Source organism: Cucumis sativus, chromosome 3, assembly GCF_000004075.3.
Source record: "Cucumis sativus cultivar 9930 chromosome 3, Cucumber_9930_V3, whole genome shotgun sequence".
Taxonomy (NCBI): Eukaryota; Viridiplantae; Streptophyta; class Magnoliopsida; order Cucurbitales; family Cucurbitaceae; genus Cucumis; species Cucumis sativus.
The window spans coordinates 27,428,471-27,456,202 of NC_026657.2; the positions used below are offsets into that span (position 1 = coordinate 27,428,471).

Sequence of the window (27,732 nt, forward strand, 5' to 3'; positions counted from 1 at the left end):
TGTAGATGCCAAGAGGAGAGAAGTTCATTACCAAGTTGGAGATTTGGTATTGCCGAAAATAAGGCCTTATCAGCAGATGTCTTTGAGAAGAAAAAGAAATGAAAAACTTTCACCGAAATTCTTCAGGCCTTATAGAGTCATAGCTAAGATTGGACCGGTAGCTTATAAATTGGAATTGCCAGAAAATGCTACTATACATCCGATATTCCATGTCTCTCAGTTAAAGAAAGTACTTGGAAAGCATGATGAGAATAGAAATGGCATGCCCTGTTTAACTGAAAATCATGAATGGAAAGATGTTCCAGAGGAGGTTTACGAATATTTGAAAAACAAAGCGGGAAGTTGGGATGTATTGGTGCAGTGGAAAGGTCTACCGCGACATGAGGCTACCTGAGAGTTATATGAAGATTTGAAGCAGTGATTTCCAGATTTTCACCTTGAGGACATGGTGAATTTGGAGAAGGAGAGTAATGATAGACCACCAATATTATATCAATATAGTAGGAGAAAAAAAAAGAAATAACACGTGAGGAAAAGGCACGTGTGAGTGAAGGGAAGGGTGGCAATATAAATAAACTTTGTTGTGGACGGGAAAGGTAGTTAGGATTTGAGTTTTAGAATCCTTGAAATATAGGGAAACAGGGGATTTGTATTTCTTCTATTTCTACTACTATCAATAATATCAAATTCACCTTCTACCTACGAGTTCTATCACATATCTCATACAGAAAACATATTTTCCCCGAGAATACGAAGAAAAAAAAAATGAACCTCAGAAATATGGTCATCATGGCAAGCTGGATGAAGTAAAATATGGCCAATAATTCAATATTTGCATGGAGATTGATGGGAAATATCCATCCAATGTCATATAATGTAAATAATTTTCATTTTCAAAACACTAAGGCCCCTAAAACATATGCTCAAACACATTTTGGAAAATAAGAACATTGAGAGAACGTATAAGAACAGTGAGGCATTTCTGTTTGCAGCTCCCATGGCCAAGAATATTTCCGAAGTAATGTGTTCAACGAAAGAAAGCAAATGGAACTTTTCCTAGGTCAGCTGGATGAGATTTCATACTTGAGAAAGCCGCTCGCAACGTAATGAAACTTGATGGCAAAAACAGGAGGAACGTTTAAAATGATAGATCTTGGTTTATACTGTCTTCAACTTGAAAAATTCCAAATAGAGATGTGATCGTACTGGGTCTTGGTGATCTTCATGACAGCCAGATCCGAGTTTCTGAATTTCTATATACATTCATACCCTCATGAAGCTATAGAGTTGGTAACTCATGAGACAGTTCTTGAACCAATCACCTCATTTTCTTTCTAACTATCTTTTTGAAGCGAATAGTGCTTTGTGCTTATTTGGACAATGCATTGAACACGAGAGCGTACAGTTCTAAGCCAGAGGTAGTGTCTACATCCTACCATGCAAAGCTTTCTAGAGGAGGCTATGGGAGGTTCCATTTCTAATCCGCCAAACAGTTGATGTAGATGCTGCGGCTAGCCTCAAGAGGTTATTTGTCAATTTCCAGCTCCACGATCTTGTTTGGCATCCTGCTGTTGAAATGCAGTTAATGTGTTGATGCTCTGTTGGTTTTCAGTTTTTCACTGAGTGAAAAATATAGACCCTTGACATGTGGGGAAAAAAACCATTTAACATGGAGATGAATTCGAATTTGACAGAACTGCTGAATAACTCATTGTTCCAGGGGAGGCATTTTTTTTATCCAAAAAATATCATCCATTTTCTTTGACAAGTTCTGAAGAGCCTCATGTTTATTTGCCAGTTCCATGAGTACTTTGATCCTTTTAAACGAGGTGTAACTTGGCTTATGCCCCTTATCTACCATCTGCAGAAAACAGCTCTCAGCTTCTATCAACTTTCCCAAATCACAAAGAAGATCAAATAACTCCTCAGAAACTAATATATAAGACCCAAAACCCTTTTGTATCATATCATTCCACAGCTCCAATGCCATTTCTTCCTTTTCATACTTCTTAAACAACCTCACTAGGAACAAGCAGGATTGTGTATTAGGCAAGCACCCCGTATCCATCATTCGACGATATAAATTCCATGCGCTTTGTAAGTCATTCGACCAGAAGAAAATCCTAAAGAACAAGTTGTATGTCGTTGCATTTGGACTCAGACCCTTATTCACCATTTCATCCAACAAATCAAAAGCCTCATGAAGCCTCTTCGCAATGCAAAAATTCCGTATTGTAGCATTGTACGCTGCAACATCAGGGTAACATCCATACTCCTTCATTTCTTTCAAAATATTTCTGGCTTTATCGGGTTGACCAACCAATCCCAATCCCCCAATAATACTAGTGTATGTAATCACATCAGCAGGTATATCTTCATCCCTCATTTTCCCAACCACCTTAAACGCCTTGTCCATTTCCCTATTCTTACAATAAACATCAACTAAACAATTATATGAAACAACATCAGGTTTAACCCCCATTTCTATCATCTCATCAAAGAATCCTTCAGCTTCTTCTGACGACTTCCAACCCGACAATAATATGTTAAACGTCTGCAAATTCGGCCTAAACATACTCTTCAAACCGTGGTAAACATTCCTCGCATCCATCATACTCTTCTCCTGGCACAGAGTTCTCAGCAATGCATTAAAACAAGTGACATCAAACTCAGGAACAAACTTCTTGAACTTCCTAAAAGACTCTACAGTTTGCCTCACAGAACAAACTTTGGCAATTCTTCCTAAAACAACCATAACAGTTCGAAGCGAGATTAACGACGGATCCTTAAACTTAACATCAAGCAAAACATCCCAAATTTTGTCGAACTTCCGGCTTCTACCTAGTATATAAAGCATTGTATCAACAGAAAACGAAGTGTGATAAAATCCCCTTCTTTTAGCAGTGTAATTAAAGAATTCCAAAGCCTGTAAGGGATTGCCGTGACTAAACCTAACCCTCTTAAGAACCCCGTCGATCAGTTCATTTGAGAGAAAAACCCTACTCGATTCCAGAGAATGTTTCATGTCTGTTGAAGAGGAGGAAGTAGTAATAATGCGGAAAACTGTTTCTATGTTTTGGTGTAGCGATTGATTATCAGTGGAAGATGAAAATGGGTGGGAGAAAAAAATTGATAATGGGATTGGGGAGAAGTACCTGAGGGGCGATTGAAAGAAGTTTGGGCGTCGGAGAATCATCGTGGGCTTCGTTGGGATGAAATTGAATTGAGGTGGAGCGGGCAAAAGAGTTTAGGTTTGCAAATTGAACCGTGAGAAGACGGCGTTTCTAAAACGAAGAACGAAGCATGTATTCAATATATGTAACGTTACTTCTTTTAAACACAAACTCAAATAGCTACAGCAAAATAATATAAATACTGCTTTTAATATTTTCATTTTTTAATAATTTTATTTCATTTTAAAATTACCGACTAAAATATGTATATTTCATTATTAAATAAACAAATATATAGTATGAAAACTATTAGATAAACTATAAAAAAAAAAATACTGAAGCCGTGGAGTGGACCCTAACATTGAGCCAAACTCAAGTGTGTTTGCATGGCTCGCTCGTTCTCACTAGATCAAGGAAAGTTGTGTGTCCAGTTTTGCTCCAAATCAAAACCACCACCCTACTTTTATCCATAATTTGGAAAACAACATTATTCACCGCTAATATAATATAGATACATAATTTGGAAAACAACCTCATTTTCTTTTCTTCCTATTGTTGCCTTGTATTTTTTTCTATCTTATCATTTCTTTTAATTGAATATCCTATCTCATCTTGCGGCTCAATCCAATGCCACCACATTTCTTCAACAATTGCACATTCAATTCCTTCAAATTTACAAACAAATGATAAGATAGAATTTTTATCGAAGTTTGGTATTCGAGGTGGTTAGCAGAACCTAAAATTGACTGTCGGAGTTTGTCGTCAAAGAATTGAACGTCAAAGTTGGATGTGTGAAAGTGGTAGTCAAAGTCAATTCTTTGAGTGTGGCATAGTAATTGTCAATGATGGTTGATACGTAAATCTCTTGAAAACATTGAAGAGAATGGAGAGTTTGAATAATATAAAACTCAATTCCACCCTCATGAAAAGTGGTGGGCCGAACAATGAGTTGATATGTTACATCAACATCTCACCCCATGTTGGGTTTAGCTTTGTTTCAAAATTCACTTTTTTTAACCATGGTCATTTCGCTAAATACTCACTTCCAGTTATTAGTGTCGATGTCTGTTAATTAATTTTAAAAGAATTAAATTGATTAAAATTAAGTTAATTTTTACTAATTTTTGTAAAACTATTAATATTAACTAAAAACATTTCAAAACATAATTACTTAAAATTAATTAACCAAAAATTATTGCCAAAGAACAACGTGAATATTAGTAAAATCTCAAGGATAAAAATGAAAATATATCAAATAAAAACTAAACTCTAACACCCTTCTCAAAGGTATAGAAATATAATTTTCGAAATCCCAGGAAAAAGAAACGAGACCCAAAATTTTGATGATGCATCCTCGTTGCTTGGGAATGTGAAATTCCAACAAAATTGAAATCTAAACCCCTACCTCCCTCCCTGATCTTCAAAACATTCCATTGGAATACACCACCCAAAAAGACAAAAAAGAATTCTGGTATCAAGTTCGAACGGAAGTTCGAAGTTGAGAGAGTGTTAAGCTAGTATCATCAAGTTGAAAGTTAGTCAACAAAAGAAAAAAATAATAGATTTTGAGCAAATTTTCTTTTTGCTAATTACCATCTCTTTCTCCACCAATGCTGAAAGCTCAATCACGCAAAGAAACAGAAACAAAAACAAAAAGCAAAAGACAACATCAAAACAAAACAATGATCTGATACAAAATGACAACGATGAACAATGATGGTTCCACCTCATCCATCAAATTTTCCTCTTCAATTCAACTCCTGCCATTTAAAATTACCTGAAAGTAGCATACTACGTATAACATACCAAGTGGTTTACTAGCAATCTTTTCTTTTTTTCGATTCTGTACATTACTCAGCAAGGTAATACAAAATAATAACAAGTACATGCTTCATTCAAGGATGAATGACAACATGCCTCCAGAAATCGGAGTATCAACAAAAGAGCAAAGACAGAAGGATTGAAATCTATACCTAATTGTACGATGATACGTATAACACTAACAAACAGCATGGTTTAGAATGAGTCAGATAACTCGGGGAACTCTGTGATTGGGAATTTGCAGAATATAGAATCAAAAAACGCCTTTCCAAAAGAGATGAAAGCCTGGAAGTTCATAAAGCATACCTGGGTGGTTCTGGAGCACGCATTTACTTCATAACCTCCCCCTAATTGTGTAACAAAGCAAGCTCCAAGTATAGATATGAAGTACCCTATCTCCGTTTTGTAAATTTAACATTTTCTGGATGATGGATACAGACCAAGTCTAGACAAAAATTGGTAATCCTTATGGTCAAGTATATATGCACAGCAACATCACTTGCTGAAAGAAGCTGAGATTTCCAATTGAAGAAACCCTACCCTCCAGTTCCAGCATTGTCGGATACTACCTTATCACTTGAAGTAACAGAATTTGCTTCACTAGAAGTTAGGCCACTTTTCTCACCCTGACCAAGTTCGAAGTTGGAATCTTGACCAGGGAAAACTTCCGATTGCAGCGAGGGAGAAATGTTATGTACATGCAACCATGTGAGTTCCCACAGGCTGTCTCCACCTAACGCACTCCTCTGAACTAGAACCCCCTTAGTTTTCATAACAAGCAAGTTATTCTTGAGGAGTTCAGGCACCAACTCCTGAAGCTTCTCGCTTCTTTTTCCTCTAACTTTAGCTTTTGCATACTTTTCCATTCTGCTAAGAACACCAAGCCATAGCTTGCAGAAGGTTGTTAATTGAGAAAGATCCTGGAGCAACAATAAGAACACTTTGAACAAGAGTTTCACGGCAAGGATCAGTGTTCCTTCCATGTTTCTGTAATCTTTCTGAGAGTGTCCTTGTGCAATTTCTAATAAATCATCAAGCACTGTGAAGATCACAAGATCGAAACACTGTAACCACAAATCATGTGGAAGGCGGATTTCATCAACACCTGCTAAGCACTTTTGCAATGACAGCAGAGCCTGATTTCTAACCTCCTCCCTCTGATCCAAGCAAACTTTTCTCAAACCTTGCACAAGCCTCAGCCACATGTCTCCAATATCTTGCGAAATTTTAATAACTTCCTCCTCCCTCACAGCTTCCTTACCCTCCTTAGCCCACCGTCTTAAACAATCAACAGATCCAGCCATAAGATCCAAAGCACGCAAAGAGCGTTCAACCTGTCCGACACGAGACTCAGCAAATTGCCTTGAAGCATCAATGCAGAGGGTATAATTTGCTGGCAACAAGTGAGCACCGTCAGACACAATGAACAGTAGAGCATCAAATCCTGTCTCAGAAGCCTCTGGATGGCGAGCTGTAATGGAGAGTAGGGATGTTATCGTTCGCCATCCTGATGGAGATCTAATATGAGAAGCATTTGCTTTTACTAGACGACTGACTTCCTGGGTAATTTGCTCACAGTAGGCATCAGCTACCCGAGCATCTAGCTTCAAGACAAGTTGCAGAGATCTCAAAAGTTCGTCAGCAAGGTTCTCTTTATAAGGAAGCAACCGCTGGCAGATCCGGAGAAGTCCAAAAACAGCTTTCTCCACCAGGGCACAGGGCATGACAGTTGACTGCACAATGTTAGATATATGATCATACACACCAGGCCAAAGAAGTACAATTCTATCTCGGTTATTCAGGGTAATGGCAATCAACAATTCCAGACAGAAGACTGCTGTATCTTCATCCTCAGGAGAGCTGTTTCCTTTCTGGGGCCGTCCTGCAGCCCATATGAGTGCTTGTGCTAGCTGTAATAGAGATTCAGCTTGAAGAAACTTGCTCTCTGTAAAAATACTGTCAATATTGCACTTTTGAATAGTTTGAAGGGTGCGCTGATGAGCTGCAAGCTGTTGTTCGGTGGGCTGTGACCTTGGCTCCTCACTGTCAAGAGATAAGAGCTGACTGAACCGGCCCATTAAACCAGAGGATCTCTTGGGAGTTCCAATCGACTGTATATGAGCAACAGATAACGAACTTGAAAGAGGCTTTCCATGCCCGGCATCAGAAGAAAGTTCTGATTCATCAGCTGCATCACTGGCCACACGAGCTGGTAAAAGACCAAGCTTGTGCAATCGCAAGATGCAATCAAGGATGTTTCTCCAACCTGTGCGAATGAAGTCACCATACCTGTTGGCAATGGTGAAAACAGTCATAGTAGCCATCCTGGCTTTTATATCGTCACCAAATGCCAGCACAGGCTCCTCAACAGATGATGGGTTCACGAGGGTTGTGAACTTGCAGAGGGACACAACAAGATCGTCTAGTACATCTTCAAGGTGATGGCATGAGGAGATCTTTGCAACAGCTAAGAATCCATCAATACACGTTTGATAGACTTCTTCATGTTCTGCATGATCAAATACTACAGATATAGCAGCAATCGTTGGCCCTGACATTATAGCAAACATATCACGATCAAGGTAGACTTTAGAATCAGACACGATGAATGGAGATGATTTCTTAGATTTATGCATCAGATCTATCCATCGGCTTGGAGTCATTTCAGGAAAACCATTTCCTTGCTCCGGAGTGGTACGAATCTCATTCTTACAGATTGAGTGATACAACTCAGAGAGAAAATCTCTTGGAAGATCATTGCCTCCATTTATGTGCCTGCTATTCCGAATGAAATCTTCTTCCGTCATCTTCTTTTTCACTTGAACATTATGTTGATCTGTATTGAGCAATATAATTGAATAAGATAGTAGAAGAGCAGCATCCTTATTCACAAGAATCTGAGGTGACTGTTCATAATATCTCTCAGAGAATGCCTCAAGCACCCTTTGTATCTTCTGTGATTCCCCAGGGAGACGGAAAGTTTCCAAAAACAGCCGCAAAGCAGTATCCAAATTCATGTCCTGAAAATCAAAAGTCCAAGCAAATTCATGAAGAACCTGGACACAAAACTCATCATGATTTCCAAGGAAGTCCCCAACCAAATTTTTATCTAAACCAGCAGTGTACCTGAAAAAGCAGGCTACACTTTTGGGATCAAGTTTATCAGGTAAGAGATAGGTTCCTTGAAGGAACTCCAGTCCTTTCTTGGGATCACGGTTAAAGTGATCAGCTCCAATCATCAAACGTCTCTTAATGTACTTTTTTCTTCTCACAAATGGAACCCATTCAATAGGATCACTGAAATTTTCACACTTTACCATCCAGAAAGGAGTATATTCCTCAAGGTTCACAGGAGTATTTTCTAGGCCAGTTCCATTACCTATCCTCTCAGCCATTCCCTGTATAATGGCAATAAGACCATCCAAAGCAAGGATATGCATTGAAGACAAAGGACAATTAACTGGAAAAGCACTCTTGGACAGGAGATTCGCGAGATCTTCAAAGACATTACTGCATGTTATGTCACAATCTAAGTTTGCATACATCTCCACCATAAATGTTTTCTGCCTGCAGAAATCAACAAGAGCCTCCATGGCAACCTCCTGCTGCTGGTATGAAGCCCCATACCTGCTTTGAGCAAGCCTCAAAATCACACATGAAAAGAAAGCCTCAAGCTGCAACTTCAGTTCTGTGCGCAGATGGTGGTAAAGATTGAGAACAATGCTACAAACCATTGAAAGGATTAGCGAGCTTGTTGACAAACCAAATTGCATAAGGTTTCGAAATAATTCATCTTGGATTAAACTCAATAGCCTAGGGTGATGGCGGAAGGATGGACCACCCAACTCTATTGCTGAATTTATCAATCTCAAGGCAAAGAGAGGAACATCTTCATCAAAAGCCATGGTATTTGACCTAGCTCCTAACTCCATATGCTCAACTAGATTTAACAATGAACAGAGGAATCGGAAAATTTCCACCATGCAGGGAACCCCATAAGGTTCGTTCATAAGATGAAAGTCAAATGGAACCGTATCCTTCACACTACCATCCTCAAGTAAATTTTCCTCCATTCCAGTTACCATCAGACCTGATGAAGGTTTAGAGTCCAAATTAGTGGATGGCGATTGACCATCAAATTCATGACCCAAGTTGCCATTCTCCAAAAGTCTGCTTCCAAGCGCATAGTCATCATTAGCCCCCGTGCCAGCCTGAACAAGAGAACAGGTTTCATACATTAATTAAACAATTTTGGGTTAATTTTTGCCAAAGAGAAACTTAACAATTTCAACGTCAAAATATATGATGTGAGAAACCAATATTTTAAGAGCCTAAAATCAGGCTTTTTATCTAAAATAAGTGAGTAGTGAGTAGTAAGCCTCATTCTAAATTTAAGAAACTTTAACAAAAACGTAAAAATTCCCCTTGTATTGTGGACAAAAATTATTATTTTTATGTAATTTTTTTTTAAAAAAGAAAGAACAAAAAGATGCATCCATCAACTTTCACTTTCTTGAAGAAATATTCTAAAGCTCATTCTCAATATCATCAACAACGTGACTAATAGGAGTACCTTACTATTTGAACTTTATCACTTCTTATACTTTATTTATTTTTATTTATTTATTTATTTATTTTTGTTGTTGTTGTTGTTTTGGATAAGAAATCATTTCATTGATGGAATGAAATACCCAAAAATATCCAAGAATACAAAAGGAACCCAATCAAAGGGTATACAAAAGGGACCTGATCACTTTATTAATTTATATAATTTAGAAGACCCAAAATTTCAAAGAAATTAAGCAAAACAGCTTTTTGAGATTTTGACTCCACTCAGCCTTGCCAAAAATGTAAGAGTAAGTGCATAGCAGCTTCTTTAGGAGACCCAAAATATCAAAGAAGCTGTTATATGCTTACTTTTTTTGCAAAGCTGAGTGGAGGCGATGATCCAACTCATAGGAATGGGCAGACATCTCTCTCCATCTAAAAAACACTTCTTCTAATGACATTAAATCAGAATTGTTCACAGAACATGGGCTTAACAAAGATCAAAAGACAGTAAGTACATTCTTTACTAAATTTCCTTACTTATGACCTCAGTAATTGACATGGAATCAAGATGAACTACTTAACGGTTAACACTGAAGATCCAACAATGTAAATCTATATTTATTACCCATCAAAACTAAAACCAAACTAAGAAACTTGTAAAATATGACCATGGTGCAACAGGTATCTCATTCATATAATAAAAAACACAATCTTGATAGATCCCATTAGGGAAAGATGAAAAATATCCGATCACTTTAGTGTTCAAGGGAGATTAAATTTAAAATGAAAAAGATAAAACCTATATATTTCAGACTCAGAGAAATATCGTAGGGTAACTACGACTGAAAAGAAAATACGTATCATAAGGTAAGGTAAAACTACCATACACAAAATGATAAATTTCTTTTTCATTTTAGCTTCATTACTCATCTAACTATCCTACGGTTTAAAATGTAGTTATCGAGAAATGAAGAGAATAAAATGGTTTTAAACAAAATGCAGAGAATAAATCAGTACCTCCTGCTTGCTGGAAGTGTTTCCATTGACTAGTGCATGCTCTGTGGTATTGATTTCTGAAAGATGCGAAAAGATACACCTAACAAGCTCATGAACTGTGTGGCGAGCTATTCGTTGCAACAGCTCACCCTTGGTGGCCGCCTGATGCACTATGCGAAAACAAGTATTAACAATGGTGCAGACATGCTGATTGCTCAACATAATGGATACCTTACTCTTCATACAAGCAAGAAGAACCTGAAGTATTTTCGTCAGGACCATTTCTTCTGATGCAGGATCCGTTAACTCAAATCTACAACAGGTAACAGCATCAACTATCAAGTGAACAGACTCTCCAGCGTTAATAGTATTTTGATCAATCATGTCAAGAGTTAAAATCTTGTACACAGAAGATAAAGCAACCCCAGTAATAGGTGCCCCAGTTTCATCTGATCGAATTACATCTAAAAATGGTTGAAGATACACAGCAGGGTTGATTGTATGCCACGGATGTTGCCATGAATATATCTGTTTTCTTAATGACTTCAGTGATTGAATTAAAGAGTGCTCCAATTGATCATCACCTGACATATATCGACCTCCCCATCTTACATTTCTTCTCATAACGGCCAATACAGCACCAATTTCTGAATTGATCATGCAAGCCAAAGCAGTTTTATTCATATATGTGAATGTGACATCACACTCCTCTTGTTCTTCCTCAATTGCATTGATTCCAGTATGCAGCTTGGGGCGCCCCATCTTTGGATGTATTCCCTTCACAGTACTAAAGTTTATCAAGTAGACAAGTACTGTGAGAAGATTGAGCAGAAACCTAGCTAAAGTGCACAATCACTGCTTACATGGAGAAGAAAAACAAATTTATTGAATGAGCTCAAGGATGAACAGTTGGCATGAGAACAACTGAAATTTTCCCAAAGAGAAAAGATGCACTATCATAGTTCCAAATAGAAAACTCCCATAATCAATTTTAACAAACCAATGAAATGTCAGACAACCCTCAAAGCTAAATTATACGTTCCACTAACCAAATGAATAATGGTAACTTCAAACCAAATGAAAGAGAAAAAAAGTCAATCCTACTCCGATCACTCCTGGCACATAGATACACAAGGAAATGCGTGAATACAAATGGAAAAACAGAAGGAAATGGAGGACGAAGATCTAGAAAGCAATGAATTACGTGTGATTGGTAGAGAAGCAAAGGCGGTCAACATAGAGACAAGAACAAAACAACAAGAGATCTAGGGAGAGATTAAAGAGGTTGATATGTGGGATCTGCCATCCATGGACCTTGATGCAAATGAAAAGGAGAAATGGGTAGTAAACAAGAAATGCTGTATAAAGCAGGAATTATGAAAGTGAAGATGGATCCAGGGGAAATGAGAAATACCTAGATCAGAAACAATTCCAAAAGGAAATGATGGAGAGGCGGCGTCGGAATGGGCAGAGCCGGAACGCCGGCGGGTAAAGGGCGGGTAAAGGGCGGGAGTGAGCCGTGAGGGAGGCGACGGCCGGTGAGGAAACATCGTTTGTTGATGTTTTGTACGACGGTGGAAATTAGAATTACCTACATCACAAACATCGTTTCTTTTTTGTACAATAGTGGAAAGTGATATTGCTCAATAATATTAAATTTTCATTTTCATCTACGTTCTTACGTTCTTAAAAAACTACCAAATAATTGAGTCCATGAGATAATGGCATTCTCATTATCAAATTAATTCTCCTATGTCATAAAACAAAATTGTTTTTAAAATAGAGTAAAGTTTTACTTATAACATTCATACATTTATAGATGTTTGTAGTTGAAAGTAAATTTGGGTACGTGTTTAAATAATTTTAACAAACCTACTTAATATTTCTATACCTTAATTGTCAATTTCCTTTTTGTAATTGTTTAAATACATTTTTATTTTAGTAATTACAAAGTGGGCCGTATTCATATGGAGTCACCGAAACAAAATATCTAATCTTATGTGTATTAACTTTAGATTATTTCTTGAGTATAGTCTATTTGTATCTCAACTACATATCGTTCAATATTATAAAAATCAATATTATAAAAATGACATTAAACTTAATAATAATGGATATTATAGTATTGCTAGTAATAATTATATATTGTATTTAATAACACTGATTACAAAGCTTTAGAACACAAATTATAACTGTGACAATTGTTTGATGTGGCAAAAAAAATCATTCCAATATGATTACGAGGTTCATCCAAACTTGAGCTAAATAGAACATTTTAGAAAAAATATAAATTCAATTCCCAAACTTCGATGTTTGTATCTGATTTAAATCTCAAATTAATAATTGTTGTATCAATTTAAACTATTTTCGTAAGCTTGTCAACTTAAACCATGAATATTCATGATAATTGTATGAATTTAAACTCTTTATTATATTTTATTTAAATAAATTTAAAAAAGTTTGAGGTTTATACAGATACATTTGTGAAAAAATATGGTTAAAACTGATACACAATTATTAGTTTATGCTTTAAATTGATGTAACAACGTCCAAAGTCAAAGATTTAAACTAATAAAATTATAGTATAGGGTTTAAATTGATACAATCCTCAAAGTTAATTCACGAAATAAATTGATATTAGTCGATGATTTTAAAATCAAATAAACTAAATAGAAGGCAGAGCACAAACTATTAGATTAAACTATAGAGATCAAATTATTGTGCTCAATCAAAATACTATCGTGTGTAGCCCAAACTTAGCTTTGTGATAATTGTATATGCACTCCTTTCTTCTCGTGAGTTCGATCTCCACATACTTTTAAAAATGAGCACAATATAGAACGAATTGGTTGGAGAATAGAAAATTATGTCCTATTATTCAATTTAAAAGTGCGACAACCAGCCAAAATGATCAACCATTGTTCACCTTAAGGAATTAAATCCAAGAAAGGAAATAAATCCCCATTTGAAAAAAATTAAATTACACTTCAATCAAGAAAAGTGTTAGATGAAATATTACAAGCAGATATTTCCAGATAAAGAAAATATTCTACACAAAAATAATTTGTTGCATGAAACTGATGTTAAGCCTATATTTGAGACAACCGTAGAAATCAATACCTCAAATCTTTGACACTAAAAACTGTTCCAGTGCATCACTTTTTTAAAATACTATTTAAAAATGTTGAGCAGAATTTAAATTTCGTCCAATACTATTTCTAATTGAATGGGAATGGTGCACAACTTATTAAAACATTGTTTTATAACCATCTGATTTTTAAAAATTAAACTTATGAACATCATTTACAGTTCCAAATTTCATCATTTGTAAATTTCATCATTTGTAAGAAATGTAAAAGAAAAAGAGTTGATTTTAAAAAATCGAAAAACCAAAAATAAACAGTCACTTAACCAAGTTTATACTGCCAGTGATAAAAAATTCTAAGCCTTTTAAGTTGTGTGAGATTGGATGGGAAGAAAATGAACAATGAAAACAAAGTTAGATATCCATGATCTAAGGAATCGTCTCTGTTGTTCTGAAGAAAAGAGAAAAAGAAGAAAAGGGTAGAATTAAATAATTTAACTAAGAAAATAGTGATAAAGCTGATTTTATGTTTAACTTTGGTTGGAAAAAATGAATCAACTGAATATATATAAAAAGCAAAAAGAGAGAAAAGGAAGAGAGTGCTTGAAAAGAAAAGAACAAACATATCAACTATTTTACTCCACATCTTCAAATCACAAATTCAACTATTCATTATTACTTTTCTGAGTTTTTCAGTTTTAATTTCTAAGTTAGATTAAAATTCAACAACTCCTTTACTCAACTGAAAAAAGTTGACTATTTCTCTACAAAAGATAATGAGAAACATAATATGAAGTTTAAAGTTGAGAGAGAGAGAGAGAGAAGAGAAAAGAAAAGAAAAGAAAAGAAAAGGAAAACCTTGCATTGATATAAATCACCATGTGATCCCAAAACATATATATCTTAGTATTCATCATATATTAAAAACATTATCAATTTTTGGCACTCCCAATATTTCCAAACTCTTGGGAGCATATATACATACATATTCCAAAGGAAGGAAGAAAGATAACAAACCCAATTAAATTTGAAAAAAAAGAAGAAGAAATAAATGGAAAAAAACTAAGTATTATTACGCTCACGATCATATCATAGTTATTATATACTTCGTCTTCAAAGTACGTCTCTCTTTCACCTTCTTTTGTCAAACAACCACAGAGTTAGGTCTCTGAGCTTCAGACTCAGCTCGGCCACCTTCAGGCAGCAGAGGGTGCGGTGACGAAGTGAACAGGTCCAGCTTCGGAGAGAGCAGAGATGAAGAGGTGCACGTTGTCCGCCGTGGAGGCTGTCGAAGGCGGCTTGTAGTCCAAAGAAGGATCACTGTAGACATCCCACCATTTTTTGACGAGCATTTTTATGTCTTCTCTCTGCATGTTCTCTTCTTTTCCTGTGTACCTCCATGGCTTCGATCCCTAATTTTCCATCAACAACATTTACTTTAAATTTGTAGATTTGCATTTATTTATTTACTAATAATGCAAATATTAAATGACAAATAATTAAGCAACAAGTTACGTTGTTTCGAACTTTTTTTTCCATCAAAGATATTATTCTTATTTTTACATTTTTGGATATTAATTAAGGTAACCAAAATTCTTTTTCTTTTTTTTCCTTTTTAAGAAAACACATTTTTTAAGTATAGAAATTCAAAAAGATAACTACCATAATTACTTAAACTTCAAAGTTACAAATTTTTTTTCAAATACCTTCAGGAATGGAATAAATAATAAATTCTCAATAGTATAGCCATTCTAATTTCAAACTAGAATTTTAACAAAAAAAAAAATGTATTGTAGATAGCAAAAGACTCCAACTTATTGTAAATTACAAGTAAACTACTATAGACATGAATAGATATTGTTATTTTTTATTTAAAGATAATTGACTATATTTTTTGTAAATAATATTTACTCTGTTTGTCATTTAGAAAGTTACAATTAAATTAAAAAAGTAAATAAGTCAGTTCAAAGGAATTACCGCGGCACAATAATGAACCACTTTGACGCGATTAAGATCGACATTCTCTGGGTGACGCCAAAGCATGGCTAGTACCAAGTTGAACTCCGAGGAGATGGGCTTGTAGACATCCCTGAAGTACATATTCAAAAAATCCTAAAAAAACAACAAACAAAAAGCAGAGTGTTAAAATATTAATTAACACTAAAACCAAAAGCTTAAATTAATTATAGAAGGATGAACAAGCAAAACTACCTGCTCGGCAAATGGAGTAGGAGGAGTGACTTCAAGAGTGTTCAATAGATCATGATATGTATGAACATTCGGCTCGAAAACAAACATGCCGGCATTGAAGTAGAGTGGGGGAGGGGGGAGACCGAGATCATCGTCGGGCCACTGAACCTTGTCGGGGCATTGCTGACAGTAACCAATGCGATACTGAGGAGTGTGGCTCCATGTCTTCTCACAAAAGCAGTCCATAACCGCGTAGAAATAGCCATTTGGTAATTCCAATAACTCGTCTATGTTCTCGTAAACTTGAATGTCTCCATCTAAATACACCATTTTATTGTATTCCACGAACTGTTTTGGATTAAAACGACAGCGTTTAGTTTAAGACAAAACGACAAACTATATAATATACATGATGCAAAAACAAGTAAAGGATATTAAGTGCTTTTGATTCCTAGGGAAACACTTTTTCAAACTTCGTTTCTTTGGCTTTATAATTATTTGAAGAATCTTCTAACTTTTAAGAGCTTGTGTAATTAAAATAATCTTTATTTAAAATAAAACTTAAATCAAGAGACAGATTGACCTGACTTTGACATCCAAATCCAAATGTTAATCAAGAGTGCTCGTGAGTGAATCTAAACACTCAAACATACAAGAAAAACTGCTTAATTATAAGAAAATATTGTGATAAATTTTGAGTGGTTCATAAATCCCTCCACCTTTATTCTAAAGAGTAATTTCACCATATAAAAATTTGGAGCTTTACAAATATATGAATTCATAAATCTAAATATACCAAAATTTAGATCAACCTGTAAGAGTAAATTAAATAGACTATATCATTGAAGTTTATCACCATTTTTTAACATTTAGAATTCTTGAAAATAATATTACTAAACTCTTAATATCCTAAATTTCCTTTTGTCACAGATGAACTTTTAAAATTTTCACATATTGCACAGAAAAATTAAGATTTTGACACATCCCCGTACGATCAAGCATGCACTAAAATTAAATGAAACAAAATTAAAATTCTAATCTTATTAAAAATTAATTAAATCTTGTAAATTTAAGATTATAAACATGACTATTATTTTGGGTAAAAACAAGAAGATAAAAAAAAAAGATGAAACGCATACAAAAAGAGAAATATAAAAAAGAAAAGGAAACAAACCTCCCAAATACGAAGCTTAGAATAATTGATAACATAATAAGCCATAGCGAACCGGGTCTGGTTCTCAGGCGGGTAAACCGGTTCAATCTCCTTAACAATACATCCCTGAGACTCCAGAACCCGCCTGTGCTCCTCAGGGACGTCTGGCAACACGGCCACGACCAAGGGGTACGCGGATTTCACCTTTCGGAGGCCCTTGGCCAGTCCGACGACGCCCTTCACATAGTCGCCGTCGCCGGCCAAGAACGTCACGTACGCTCGCTGTGGGAGGTGCCGTCCACCGGGAGGCTTAATCACCGGAGCTGCTGCAGTGTGGACGAGTTCGGGCGCCATTTTGGAAAGACTAAGAGAAGGAAATGCTGGAGGAAGAGAGAGAGTAGAAAGAGGAAGAGCGATGATTGGGCGTTTTGGCGGTGGTGGAAAGCTGTGGTTGGGGGGACGTTTAAATAAGAGTCCGATGAAGGGAGATTTAAAGGGGGGAATTGAGGAGGAAGATGGGTTGGATGAGTTACACGTGGAATGAAGATTAATCGAACGGTATAGAGGAGGAGATAAGGAAGATTCGGGAAGAGGCCAGTGGGAGCAATGGCGAAGAAGACACTAGAAATTAGAGTGTAGAATCTGGAGTTTGGGTAAATTAGATTTAAAGTTTTCATTAGCATGGGGATGGTAGATTTGCTGTCCAATTCTCTACCGTTCATTCAAAAAAAAATTACATCGATTAATTGCTTGTGTTGATACTAATCTAATTATGAAAACAGGAAAATTTAGTATTGTATGGGAGTAGAAGTAACAATTTAGGTAGTTCTTTGGTATCCATCTAATTTCTTTTTTTAGTTTTTAAAAATTGCGATTACTTTTCCTCCATTTTTAAAAATAATTTGCATAAATAAAAAACCTGTTAAATTTCGAAAACAATATTTTATAATTGTTTTTGTTAGTTTTAAAAATTTAGTTTGGTTTTTAAAATATTGGTAAAATACACACACGAAAAAATAAATTAAGGAGAAGGAAATGTGGTTTATAGCCTTTAATTTTTAAAACTAAAAATCAAACAAGACCTTAGTTTATTTATAATAATTTAGAATTTTATTTTAGGTGAAAAATCTCATTAATTAACTGTCAATTTTAATTATGTAATATTTATAATTTGTAAACAAATTTGTATGGAATTTGATTAGATCTTAATTAAAAATATATTACACGGTAGCTTATGACATAATTTTGACTAATCCTTACAAAATGTAAAGCAAAATGACACAATTTATTCTCAATAAAGTTTAAAGATCAAATTTTATTATAAATTTAGTGTAAATTAAATTGTTACAAATTAATTAACTTCTAACAACTTACATAAATAACCCTAGGAATAATCAAACTGACTTTTTCTTACTTAAAATATTCTAGTGCTTAAAAAGCTTTTTATTTTATTTTTATTTTATGCCAAGTACTTAAAATTTAAAATGACATTTTGGACCTTCAATTTTTTTATAAAAAAATATTTATTGTGGTCTAAATTTTAATATAAACTTTGGAACATTTTAACATTATAATAATGAAATTTAATATTATCTAATTTTATTTCAAACAAATATTACTTAATGCAATAAGTCCAATTTATTCAAACACGTAATCTAGATCAACTACATTAATTGTACTATTCTTTTAATTGTAATTGAATATATAGATTTAATAGCATCGACTAGTCAAAGTACAATTAGCCCAGGAAAAAATGTGGTGTACTTTCATTGAAGTTATAAACTCAATCTCTCATATACAATGATTGTAAAAACAACATTGAACACATTACACATTCAGGTAATCAAATCATAATAAATTTTAAAGTATCCATATGTTTTTTTAATATTTTAAAGAAAAAGAAAGTAAAATAATTGAATGTCTAAAGATAAAAAGAGAGCTTAAGAAAAGGTCAAGTTTGGGATTTTGTGACGAAATTGGCAAACGTTTAGAAATGAATTTCTTAAAGGGAAACAAAGAGAAGTTATTAATTGATGGATTTTATATTTAAAAGTAAGAAATAGAATACCAAATTAAAAGTAAAAGTGGTCTTCAAACAAGCGCTTTAACTAAAATGATTCCTAAATCATATAACAATACCAAATTAAAATTACTTTTTTTTTCTTTTAGAATAATTTAAAACTACTTTATTACCACTTGGTGGTTGATTGATTTGTCAAGATTGTGCTTGGAAATTACCTTTTCCAATAGAAATATTACCTAACATACAAATTTTAAAGATAATGATAATGATAGATATGTCAATAATTTAGGATTTTTAATTTGAAAAGGAAAACAAAACTTTGAGGTTTAAATATGTGTTGACTAGTTGGGCTATCCTAAGTTGACATTTATTTTTTAGTTCTTAAAATTTCCAAAATGAACTGTCTTTTATTTTATTTATTTCAATTTATTTACTTTCAAAGTCTCGATTGAATTGAATTTCAAGATTAAATAATTAGTAAAAAAAAAAAGAGGAGTCTAAATTAAAGGATTGGAAGAGGAGAAGAGGGGAGATAAAATTTAACATAACTTAACTTAAAAATAAAAATAAATATTACGTAAAAATGATATACAACAACCTAACAATAGAACTCAACTAATTTGTTTACGCCCTAAATGACGAGGGAGATTCAAATAAAAGAAACCATGAGAGATGAAAAACACAAACAATAATAAAAAGAAAAATAAAAGTAAAACGATGAAATTTATAGAGAAAAATTTGAAATCAAAATTTCTCTTTTGTTTTACATTTTATTTATGTTTGTTAATGCAAAAAAATATAATGAGTTAATTGTTGTTGTTCATTACCAAAAAGAAAGGAAAAAATTCTACAAAAACAAAAGAAAAATACAGTCCATATTTTATTCAAGATAACTTTTAGAATAATTGTCCATAGGTATGCTTATAAGATGAAAAGAAGTAAAATAGATTTTTTTAATAGTAAATTTTAGTTTTAAATTAGAAAAAGATTAATTATAATGTTTGATAATGTAATAATAAATCAACTGAAAAGAAGTAAAATAATTTTTTTAGTAATTTTAAAATAATGGTTGGTGGTTGTGCCTTTTTAAAAATCAGTTAAGAAAAGAAGTAAAATACTTTTTTAGTAGATTTTAATTTTAAATGATAAAAAACTAGTTCCATTGTTTGATAAACTAATAATAAAGGGGTGTAATTTGGTTATATTGAACAAGATAGACTTATTATTCCAATTATTTTCATATTGATAATTAATGTATAATTTATTGTAATCTTATAGGATTTGAATCTCGTTATATGTGTTTACTAAAAATTATTTTATAAAATTTTCAAAATATAATTATTATCAAATAAATTAAATATATTAAACTTAAAAATAGATTAATAGATGAATTATTGACTTAAAGTCAACTGGCAGCTATGTAATTAAAATTAAAATTTAGAAAGTGATTATAATATATTTAAAAATAATTAGTTTTACCAAACTAAGTAGGTTATGATTTTCTTGTTTATCACATTTTAGAATTGCAATTCCAAACATGGTTTTAGTTTAGGTTAATTTATAACTTAAATATAAAGTGAGCTAGAATAATAAACTCCTCCAACTCCAACTATAGCCAGTTGATATGTCTTGCTCTCTAGTAATATTTGAAATGTAATTAGATTATATGATATTAAATTTGTCACAAGTGAAAGAAGTGTTGGATGATATAATGTTAGCTAAATATACTTTTATCTTGAGCTTTTAGGTCAATTGGTGATGTGATATAAGATCATAATACATTTCATTATTTTTTGTATTGTTTACTTGTGTTTGCATTTCTATTTATATTTGGAGTTCTGAAACGAATGAAAAATAAAAAATAAACTGATAGATAAGAATTACATTTTCAAATTATGTCGTAAATTGTTATTGTTTGTGTCACAATTACTATTATTGTTATTGGTCCACGTGAAAATTATGAATTTTCTTAGTAAAAATTAAAATTTAGGTAGCACAAAAAAAAGGTTAAAATTTAGGGACAGTGTTTTGTTGTAGGATGGGATTTGAATATTTGATTGAACAGGAGGAAGGTAGCCACGTGGCGAGTATATTTAGTGGTTCAGGTTAGCCACGTCATGGAAGTGTCAGTTATAACGTTAAGAACACGTGGCAGATGTAGGGGGTATGGCCCATCATTCTTCCTCCATCTGTCCCAAGGTTTCCTTATGGGAAAATTACTGTTTTGGACGTGTCTTCAACTTTCTCACAACTCCCTAAATCTTAAGATATTTGTATTACTATTATTGTTATTCTTTTATTTTCTATTAATTTAAATCTCATTTTTGTCCAGCATTAACAAAACTTTAAACTTTGTCCATATTGTTTTTCTCACTACTTTATTCCAATGGACAATTAATTCCATTCCAAATTAAAATATGTGTATACAAATGTCCTTTTTTGTTTTTTTCAAGTTGGGACACTAAATTAATTAGACACCAGATGGAAAAGAAAAAAAAAGGAGAGACTTAAAACCAAATTGATCTACTATTTAGATAAGTGAGAATATTTTTGGAAAAAAAATATGTTTAAGGGTATCTATCAAACTTTTCAATAGCTTAGAGATACTTTTGAAACTAAACTTTAATGGTTTCCATCCAAAACTAATTATAGCAGTACTTTTTAAAAATATTTTTTCTTAAAGTTTACGACACTTTTTATACTTTTGAAAGTTTAGAGATATTTTTTTACATAAAGTTCAAAGTTAATGGGCATATTTTTTTTAAAAAAAAAACTAGGGTGTTCAAATCATTTAACATAAAACAAACCATAAAACTCGTTTGCTTGTTGGACTTGAGTTTGGGTCCATTTGCTTGTTGGGCTTGAGCCTATTTACTTGTTGGACTTGGGCCTAAACTTATTTACTTATTGAACTTGAATTGGGTTGGATTGAGTAAACTTAACATATAACTGTAAAAATGGCAAAATAATGTAGTACAATTTGAAAAATAGCAAATTTTAAAAATAATTTGATTTTTAGCAAAATCGCATAACGTAGATTTTTTTTTGCAAATTTTCAATCGGTTTTACCCTTTGATAGTTTGCAACTCATTTTTTTCAATTATAGTATATATGTGCAGCGTAAAGTAATAGAATATAATACATACAGTGTATTTGCATATCATTCAATTTTATAATAATATTAAATAGATATTTATGTTTCAAATTGATCTCATTTAACGAATATAGGCTAGATTCATGTCTTCAATTTATACAGATTATCGAATTTGTACACTTAACAAATTATTTTTAATAATATATATTTATTTCACACTATTTAATTCACACCATAAAATCATTGATAATATTATTCCTTCAAGATACGTTTCATAACTTTTGCTTAATTAGGCCAAATATTATATTTGCAAACTACAATCAGTTTGGAAAAATATTAACTATGATATTTTAAGGATTGGCAAGATTTCCTCAATATCCTCTAAATATATGCCTATAATTCATAATAATTTTTTGGATTTTTAGTATTTCAATCAAAATTATTAACATTTATTTATTTAATTCATAAAAAAATGTTTAATAAAGATTCTCCTAAAAAATTGCTAAAATATTTTCAATCGTTCCTTACTTATTAGATTTCATAATATTTTCAATTACTTATTAGATTTCATAATATTTTGAATTCAATCATCATGAAATCTAATCCCTAAAACAATCACAATCACTTACTCTATATTTTTTTATGATTTATATTTCAAATTATTTTAAAAAGATTATTAGAGAAGAAATAGTACGTATGGTTAATATAAAAAATGGTTATGAGAATTTCAACCATTCCTCAGCCATTATATTTCCAATCGTGCTAATTATGATTATACATTTATTTTGGTTGATTTTTATTAAAAAAAATTTAATTTATTGTGCCTCTTGTATCGAATAATTATTTTTTCACCTTTTGTTTTTTAATTACTTTAATATTTATATTTATTTTAATTAGACATTTTATTTTGTTTGTGGCGTTTTATTTCCAATCATCCTTGTTGTGCATATCTGAATCAAGGAGTATAATATGTGTTTATACCTTTTTATGTAGGATAATATATGTTTTACAGATACAGTGCATTTGCATGATACAAAATAATGAGACCAAATACCATACGGATACAATGTATTTGCAAACTCCAACCAGTTTTGAAAAATATGAATTATTTTATGATATTTTTGGGATCGGCAAGATTTTCCGAATATTTCCTAAATATATGCGTATAATTCATAACCAATTTTTAGATTTTTAATATTTAAATCAAATTAGTTAACATTTATTTATTTAATTCATAAAAGTTATGTTTAATAAATATTTTTCCTAAAAGATTGGGAAATTTTCAACCATTTCTCAATCTAATCCCTCAAATAATAGCAATCATCGATTTGAATTTGTTATATTTTAAACAATTTATTATATACAATATTTTCAATGTGTTATATTTTAAACCATTTACTAAATTAGACATAAGATATATTTTTAATAACAAATTTGGATTTTAATATATATTTTTAATAACAATTTGAATTTAAAATTTATAATTTAATTATGCTTCAAGGGCATTTTTGTAATGATTTGAATCTTCATATTTTAGGTTTTATGAGAGAAAATAAAAGAAGGTGATTGAGAGAGGAGACAGCCGACCAGAGACAAATACAATGAGAGAGAAATTTGTTCTTGCAAAAAAGAGAGGAGAAGAGCTCAAATGAATTTTGAATGTATGAAAAACTTGAATAACTCACCGATGTATACAAGTTTTGAATTCTATGGTATAATTTCATGATTTTATCTTTATTATAATATCAATAATGCTCCCCTTTTGAATTATTTGATAAGTTTGGTTTGAAATGGTTTTCGAACTTTCTTTAAAGTTTCGAATGAAAGAAGAAAGTAAATTTCTGGTCGTTCCCTAATAAAAGTTGGAACGCTGATAGAGTCACCCCTGCAAACAATTACAAAAGGAAAAGAAGAAGAAGCTTTTACCTCTCGCTTCTGAAAAAATAAAATAAAAAAGGACAAAAGAAAAAAGACAATAAAAAGTAAAAAAAGACAAAAGAAAACCAAAAAGAGGAAGAGGGAATAGAGGTTTTTCATACGTTTATTTTGCTGATGAGTAATAAATGATCAAGGTTTGATGTATTTATAAGGCTATTTAATCCTATTCCTAAAATAGTTAGGAATGATTTTTAATTTTTTTTAATAATAAAAAAAATAATCTAGTTATTTTATCTTATTTTAATTATATTCAATATTTAAAATAGAAAAGATAATTAAATTATCTTATCTTATTTTAAATTACTTTATTTTGGGATAAATCTCCAATTTAATTTATTAAGATAACTAAAATATTTAAATATTTCAACATTAAAATAAAAATATATCTTATTTCTAATTGCAAAATTAAAATTTAGGTTGAAAATGGAAGTCAAATTAAATTGCCCATAACCTCCTTTTTATCTCAAATTTAAATTGGAGTCATAAATCCAACTTTATTATCTCAAGATTGAGGATCTCTTTTTTACTTTTAATCTCTCAAGACAAATTAGAGTACGATACTCTTTCTTATTTTAAATTAAAGTTTTGATTATGTTCCAAAATTTTATTATTTTTAAAAAAAACCAATTAAATTTAAAATTTTATCCTCAAATCAAATTGAATTGCCGTAAAATCTTGAACTTTTCTCAAATTAATTAAGGTTGGGTCATATTCCAACCCTTATTTATTTTTCAAGATTCATTCACAGCATAAATCTCGAAAATGAGAAATAATTTTTTTTAAACTAATCATAAATTGTCACATCATTTACTAACTTAATAATGAAAAATACAAATGATTAAATAATGAAAAGTACAAATAATTAAATGTGAGACTAATGATATGTGTGTGAATTAACCAATTATGATAATATCACATGTTTTCATCGTAACCGTTGGATCAAATTAATTATTTTGGTTTAATTAATATTATTAACTTAAGCTCAATTCAATTGAACCCAAAATAAACTTAATTGAACTTAAATTCTAAATATGACCAAAATTCAGGTGGAGGTTGATTCTAACGCTAAACTCAAACTCATTAAACCATAACTTTATAAATAAAGGTGTTTTCATTTATCTCAAATTTCTCCAACCCTAGTTTAGCATTCATTCTCAAATTTCCCCAACTCAAGTTTAATTTCACTCATCAAATTATATATGGTGTTATAAATAAAAGTTGAAGAAGGTAAGGAGTCAATTGAGGGTTTTAATTTGAATTAATACTAACTTTAAAGTAATTGACAATTAAATCTGTAGACTAATGATCTATATTTGCTTACTCTATATTTTCCTTCTACACAAAGGACAAGAAAGTTTTGTTCGAACCCAAGTGAGTATACAGCATCTATGATAGACATGGCCGCACTTGATTCTACAAACCTTCTTCTTCTCCCCTCCATTCAGTTCTTCGCAACAAATACAACAATCTCCCAACTCTTCTCCCTCAAACAACCCATCATCTTTCTCGCTGATCGTCAACCTCTCAATCGCCTTCTCCTGCGCCCTTCTCCTCGCCGGATCTTCTTCCAGAATCACCGTTTCCTCCCCCATAACACGGCGCCTAATTAGATGGAGGATATTGTACGGAAGTTCGTCGGATGGAAGTGGAAGCCTCGATGGGTTTCGGTTTTGGAGAGATTGATCGTGCCTGACGTTGTGGCGGCGGAGAGTGAAGCGTATGGAGGAAGACATTGTGGGAATTAAGACGAAGAGAACTAAGAAGTTATGGATTTAATTAGATTTATAATGGAAGAATGGTAATCAAGTTCCGATTAGGAAATTGTTTAGTTTATGGAATTATTATTATTTTGTTGGGTATGTGTTTTTGTTCCTTTTCGCTTTCTTCTACTTTTATCAGTTTCTTTATTGAAACTACTTTTTTTAATTATTTTCCTTTTTTGAAAAGGAAGATTATTATTATTTCTATATAAATAAAAAAAATCAACTAATGAAATCCTTTTTTTTTTTTTTAATATTATAGCATTTTTAATTGTAAAAATAAAATATGGAAAGTTTTTTCCGTTGTCGAATATTTTCCTTTTTCTTTCCCCTTAATTATGATAGATAATATATAATTAAAAAATAACTAAATTTAAGGCTATATATTTAATGTTGTGTTTATCAAAAATAAAAAAGAAGAAGTAATGTCGTGGCCTATTTTTTCTCTTTTAAACAGAGTTATCTATTCAAGATATTGATTATAAAATATAAACTTTGTTGATAAACATATAATTAAAAGTGTTACTTTGCTTGCCTGAATTTACTAATTTGTTCCTAGAAATCAAGCACGATACTCGAGATTCTATACTTTATGTTTTATCTATTTTTTATAATAAATAATTGATCTTTGGATATTTGATACTAGATATTTGGTGTTTAATGCTCAATATTTGATTATCTACACTTTATTTATGTTATATGCTTTCAACTGGATCTCAATAAGAAAGAAAGAAAAAGAAAGTAGAAATGTAGAAAGAAGACTATAGAATAAATCCACAAAAAATACAAGAGAAAAAAAAAAAAATAATTTTATGAATTAGTCAAATTATTAGTTTTTTACAGAGTTTAAACACCACTGACCATTAAATTTACAAAAATAACACCATCTCTCTTCCGTCATTCAAAGAAAACCTCTTCTCCAACCTTCTCTCGCATGGCGGTTTTCCGTAACCGTGTTCAATTCACCAACGTATTTTCGCCTAATCCTCTCAAGAATTCCCGCTAAGCCTACCTCTGCCGCTGCCGCCGCCGTCCGGTTCGATTTCCGATCTCATTCGACGTCCCAAGTAGAACAGCGCTGTTGTGCAGAGTATGGCGCATAGTCGTCCCCACAGCATCACAATCGCCACAATAACAACCATAATCACCCGATCGAAATTCTTGACCGGATAATACGTAGGCAACTTCGGGGTCGGTTTATTACCGTCTGAAAACGCCGGGGAGGTGGTTGCGACGGCGGCAGGGAGATGACCAGAGACTGGTTTTTTAAAATATTTCTGGCGGGTCAATTGCTGAGAAGGAAGAGATACGGAGTGCAACAACGCGGCTGTTTTTCTCGTCGGCGAGAGTTTCTTCGTCGTGAAATTTGACTGAGTTGAATGGGGCTTCTTCCGAGTTTGACTCGGCTTTAGTGACGAATCCACAACGATCTCACCTCCGACCTGTGGCGCTTTCGGCATAATGAACGACAGTGGAGGCGATTTCTTGAACTCCGGCAAAAAAGAGAGCTCATCATGAGATGGATCGGCGACGTCGACCGGAACAGTTGCAGAGGATTTCTTGAATCGGAAAGTACGCGACGAAGTCCGGCGGATGCGTGGGGCGATCGAAGAAGCCTTTTTCGTAGGAAGTTTGGAGGAAGATCGGAAGCAACTGAAGAGGAAATGGAGTGGGGATTTGGAGGGAGGTATATTTTCTGAAGAATCCGCCATGGAGGAGCAAAAATGAAGCAGAGGAGAATGAGAACGGCATTTGGAGGAGGAAGAAGCGTTGAAGCGAGTTTTAAATGGAATTTGAGTGAATAACCCAGAATCCAAAAAAATAATATTTTTATTTTTTAAATAAATAAATGAAAGACCCTTTACCCAATTTATTTTGTTAAGTAGTAACAATTTTAAAAGTTGATAATTTTCATTATAATACATCTATAATTTTAAAAGTTGATAAT

At 32.6% G+C, this 27,732-nt stretch overlaps 4 protein-coding genes across 8 annotated transcripts; all 4 read right to left on the reverse strand.

The window, feature by feature from the left end:
- Positions 1–787: 787 nt before the first annotated feature.
- LOC101208668 (putative pentatricopeptide repeat-containing protein At1g02420) lies at positions 788–3,303 on the reverse strand. The gene has a single exon (XM_004150792.3). The coding sequence runs from the start codon at positions 3,194–3,196 to the stop codon at positions 1,709–1,711; it is 1,488 nt and encodes a 495-aa protein (XP_004150840.3). The 5' UTR covers positions 3,197–3,303; the 3' UTR covers positions 788–1,708.
- A 1,539-nt stretch (positions 3,304–4,842) lies between these two features.
- Positions 4,843–12,178, reverse strand: LOC101207938 (ARF guanine-nucleotide exchange factor GNOM). Of its 5 annotated transcripts, XM_031882383.1 has the most exons (5): positions 11,956–12,178; positions 11,746–11,855; positions 11,591–11,656; positions 10,563–11,396; positions 4,843–9,205 (listed from the first exon to the last, which is right to left on the reverse strand). In XM_031882383.1, the coding sequence occupies exons 4-5, from the start codon at positions 11,301–11,303 to the stop codon at positions 5,531–5,533; spliced, it is 4,416 nt and encodes a 1,471-aa protein (XP_031738243.1). In that variant the 5' UTR covers positions 11,304–11,396; positions 11,591–11,656; positions 11,746–11,855; positions 11,956–12,178; the 3' UTR covers positions 4,843–5,530. The 5 variants fall into 5 exon arrangements, with proteins under 5 accessions (XP_031738243.1, XP_031738244.1, XP_031738241.1 ...); XM_031882384.1 differs by lacking the exon at positions 11,591–11,656; XM_031882381.1 differs by having other exon boundaries at positions 11,591–11,855.
- A 2,284-nt stretch (positions 12,179–14,462) lies between these two features.
- LOC101208180 (galactinol synthase 1) lies at positions 14,463–17,603 on the reverse strand. Its single transcript, XM_004150790.3, has 4 exons — positions 16,991–17,603; positions 15,838–16,164; positions 15,604–15,738; positions 14,463–15,038 (listed from the first exon to the last, which is right to left on the reverse strand). Exons 1-4 carry the CDS (start codon positions 17,321–17,323, stop codon positions 14,823–14,825), a joined length of 1,011 nt encoding a protein of 336 aa, XP_004150838.3. The 5' UTR covers positions 17,324–17,603; the 3' UTR covers positions 14,463–14,822.
- A 7,649-nt stretch (positions 17,604–25,252) lies between these two features.
- Positions 25,253–25,955, reverse strand: LOC116402795 (E3 ubiquitin-protein ligase RNF181 homolog). Its single transcript, XM_031883123.1, has one exon. It carries the CDS (start codon positions 25,755–25,757, stop codon positions 25,347–25,349), a length of 411 nt encoding a protein of 136 aa, XP_031738983.1. The 5' UTR covers positions 25,758–25,955; the 3' UTR covers positions 25,253–25,346.
- Between the last annotated feature and the right edge of the window lie 1,777 nt (positions 25,956–27,732).

Excerpts from the sequence above, each read along its gene's own strand:
- LOC101207938 (XM_031882385.1), bottom strand. The coding sequence starts at position 11,303 with ATGGGGCGCCCCAAGCTGCATACTGGAATCAATGCAATTGAGGAAGAA. Across the intron at positions 9,206-10,562 it reads ACACTTCCAGCAAGCAGGAG|GCTGGCACGGGGGCTAATGA; the intron begins GTACTGATTTAT and ends TCTCTTGTTCAG.
- LOC116402795 (XM_031883123.1), bottom strand. The coding sequence starts at position 25,757 with ATGTCTTCCTCCATACGCTTCACTCTCCGCCGCCACAACGTCAGGCAC.
- LOC101208180 (XM_004150790.3), bottom strand. The coding sequence starts at position 17,323 with ATGGCGCCCGAACTCGTCCACACTGCAGCAGCTCCGGTGATTAAGCCT. Across the intron at positions 16,165-16,990 it reads CTAAGCTTCGTATTTGGGAG|TTCGTGGAATACAATAAAAT; the intron begins GTTTGTTTCCTT and ends AATCCAAAACAG. Across the intron at positions 15,739-15,837 it reads CTACTCCATTTGCCGAGCAG|GATTTTTTGAATATGTACTT; the intron begins GTAGTTTTGCTT and ends TTGTTTTTTTAG.
- LOC101208668 (XM_004150792.3), bottom strand. The coding sequence starts at position 3,196 with ATGATTCTCCGACGCCCAAACTTCTTTCAATCGCCCCTCAGGTACTTC.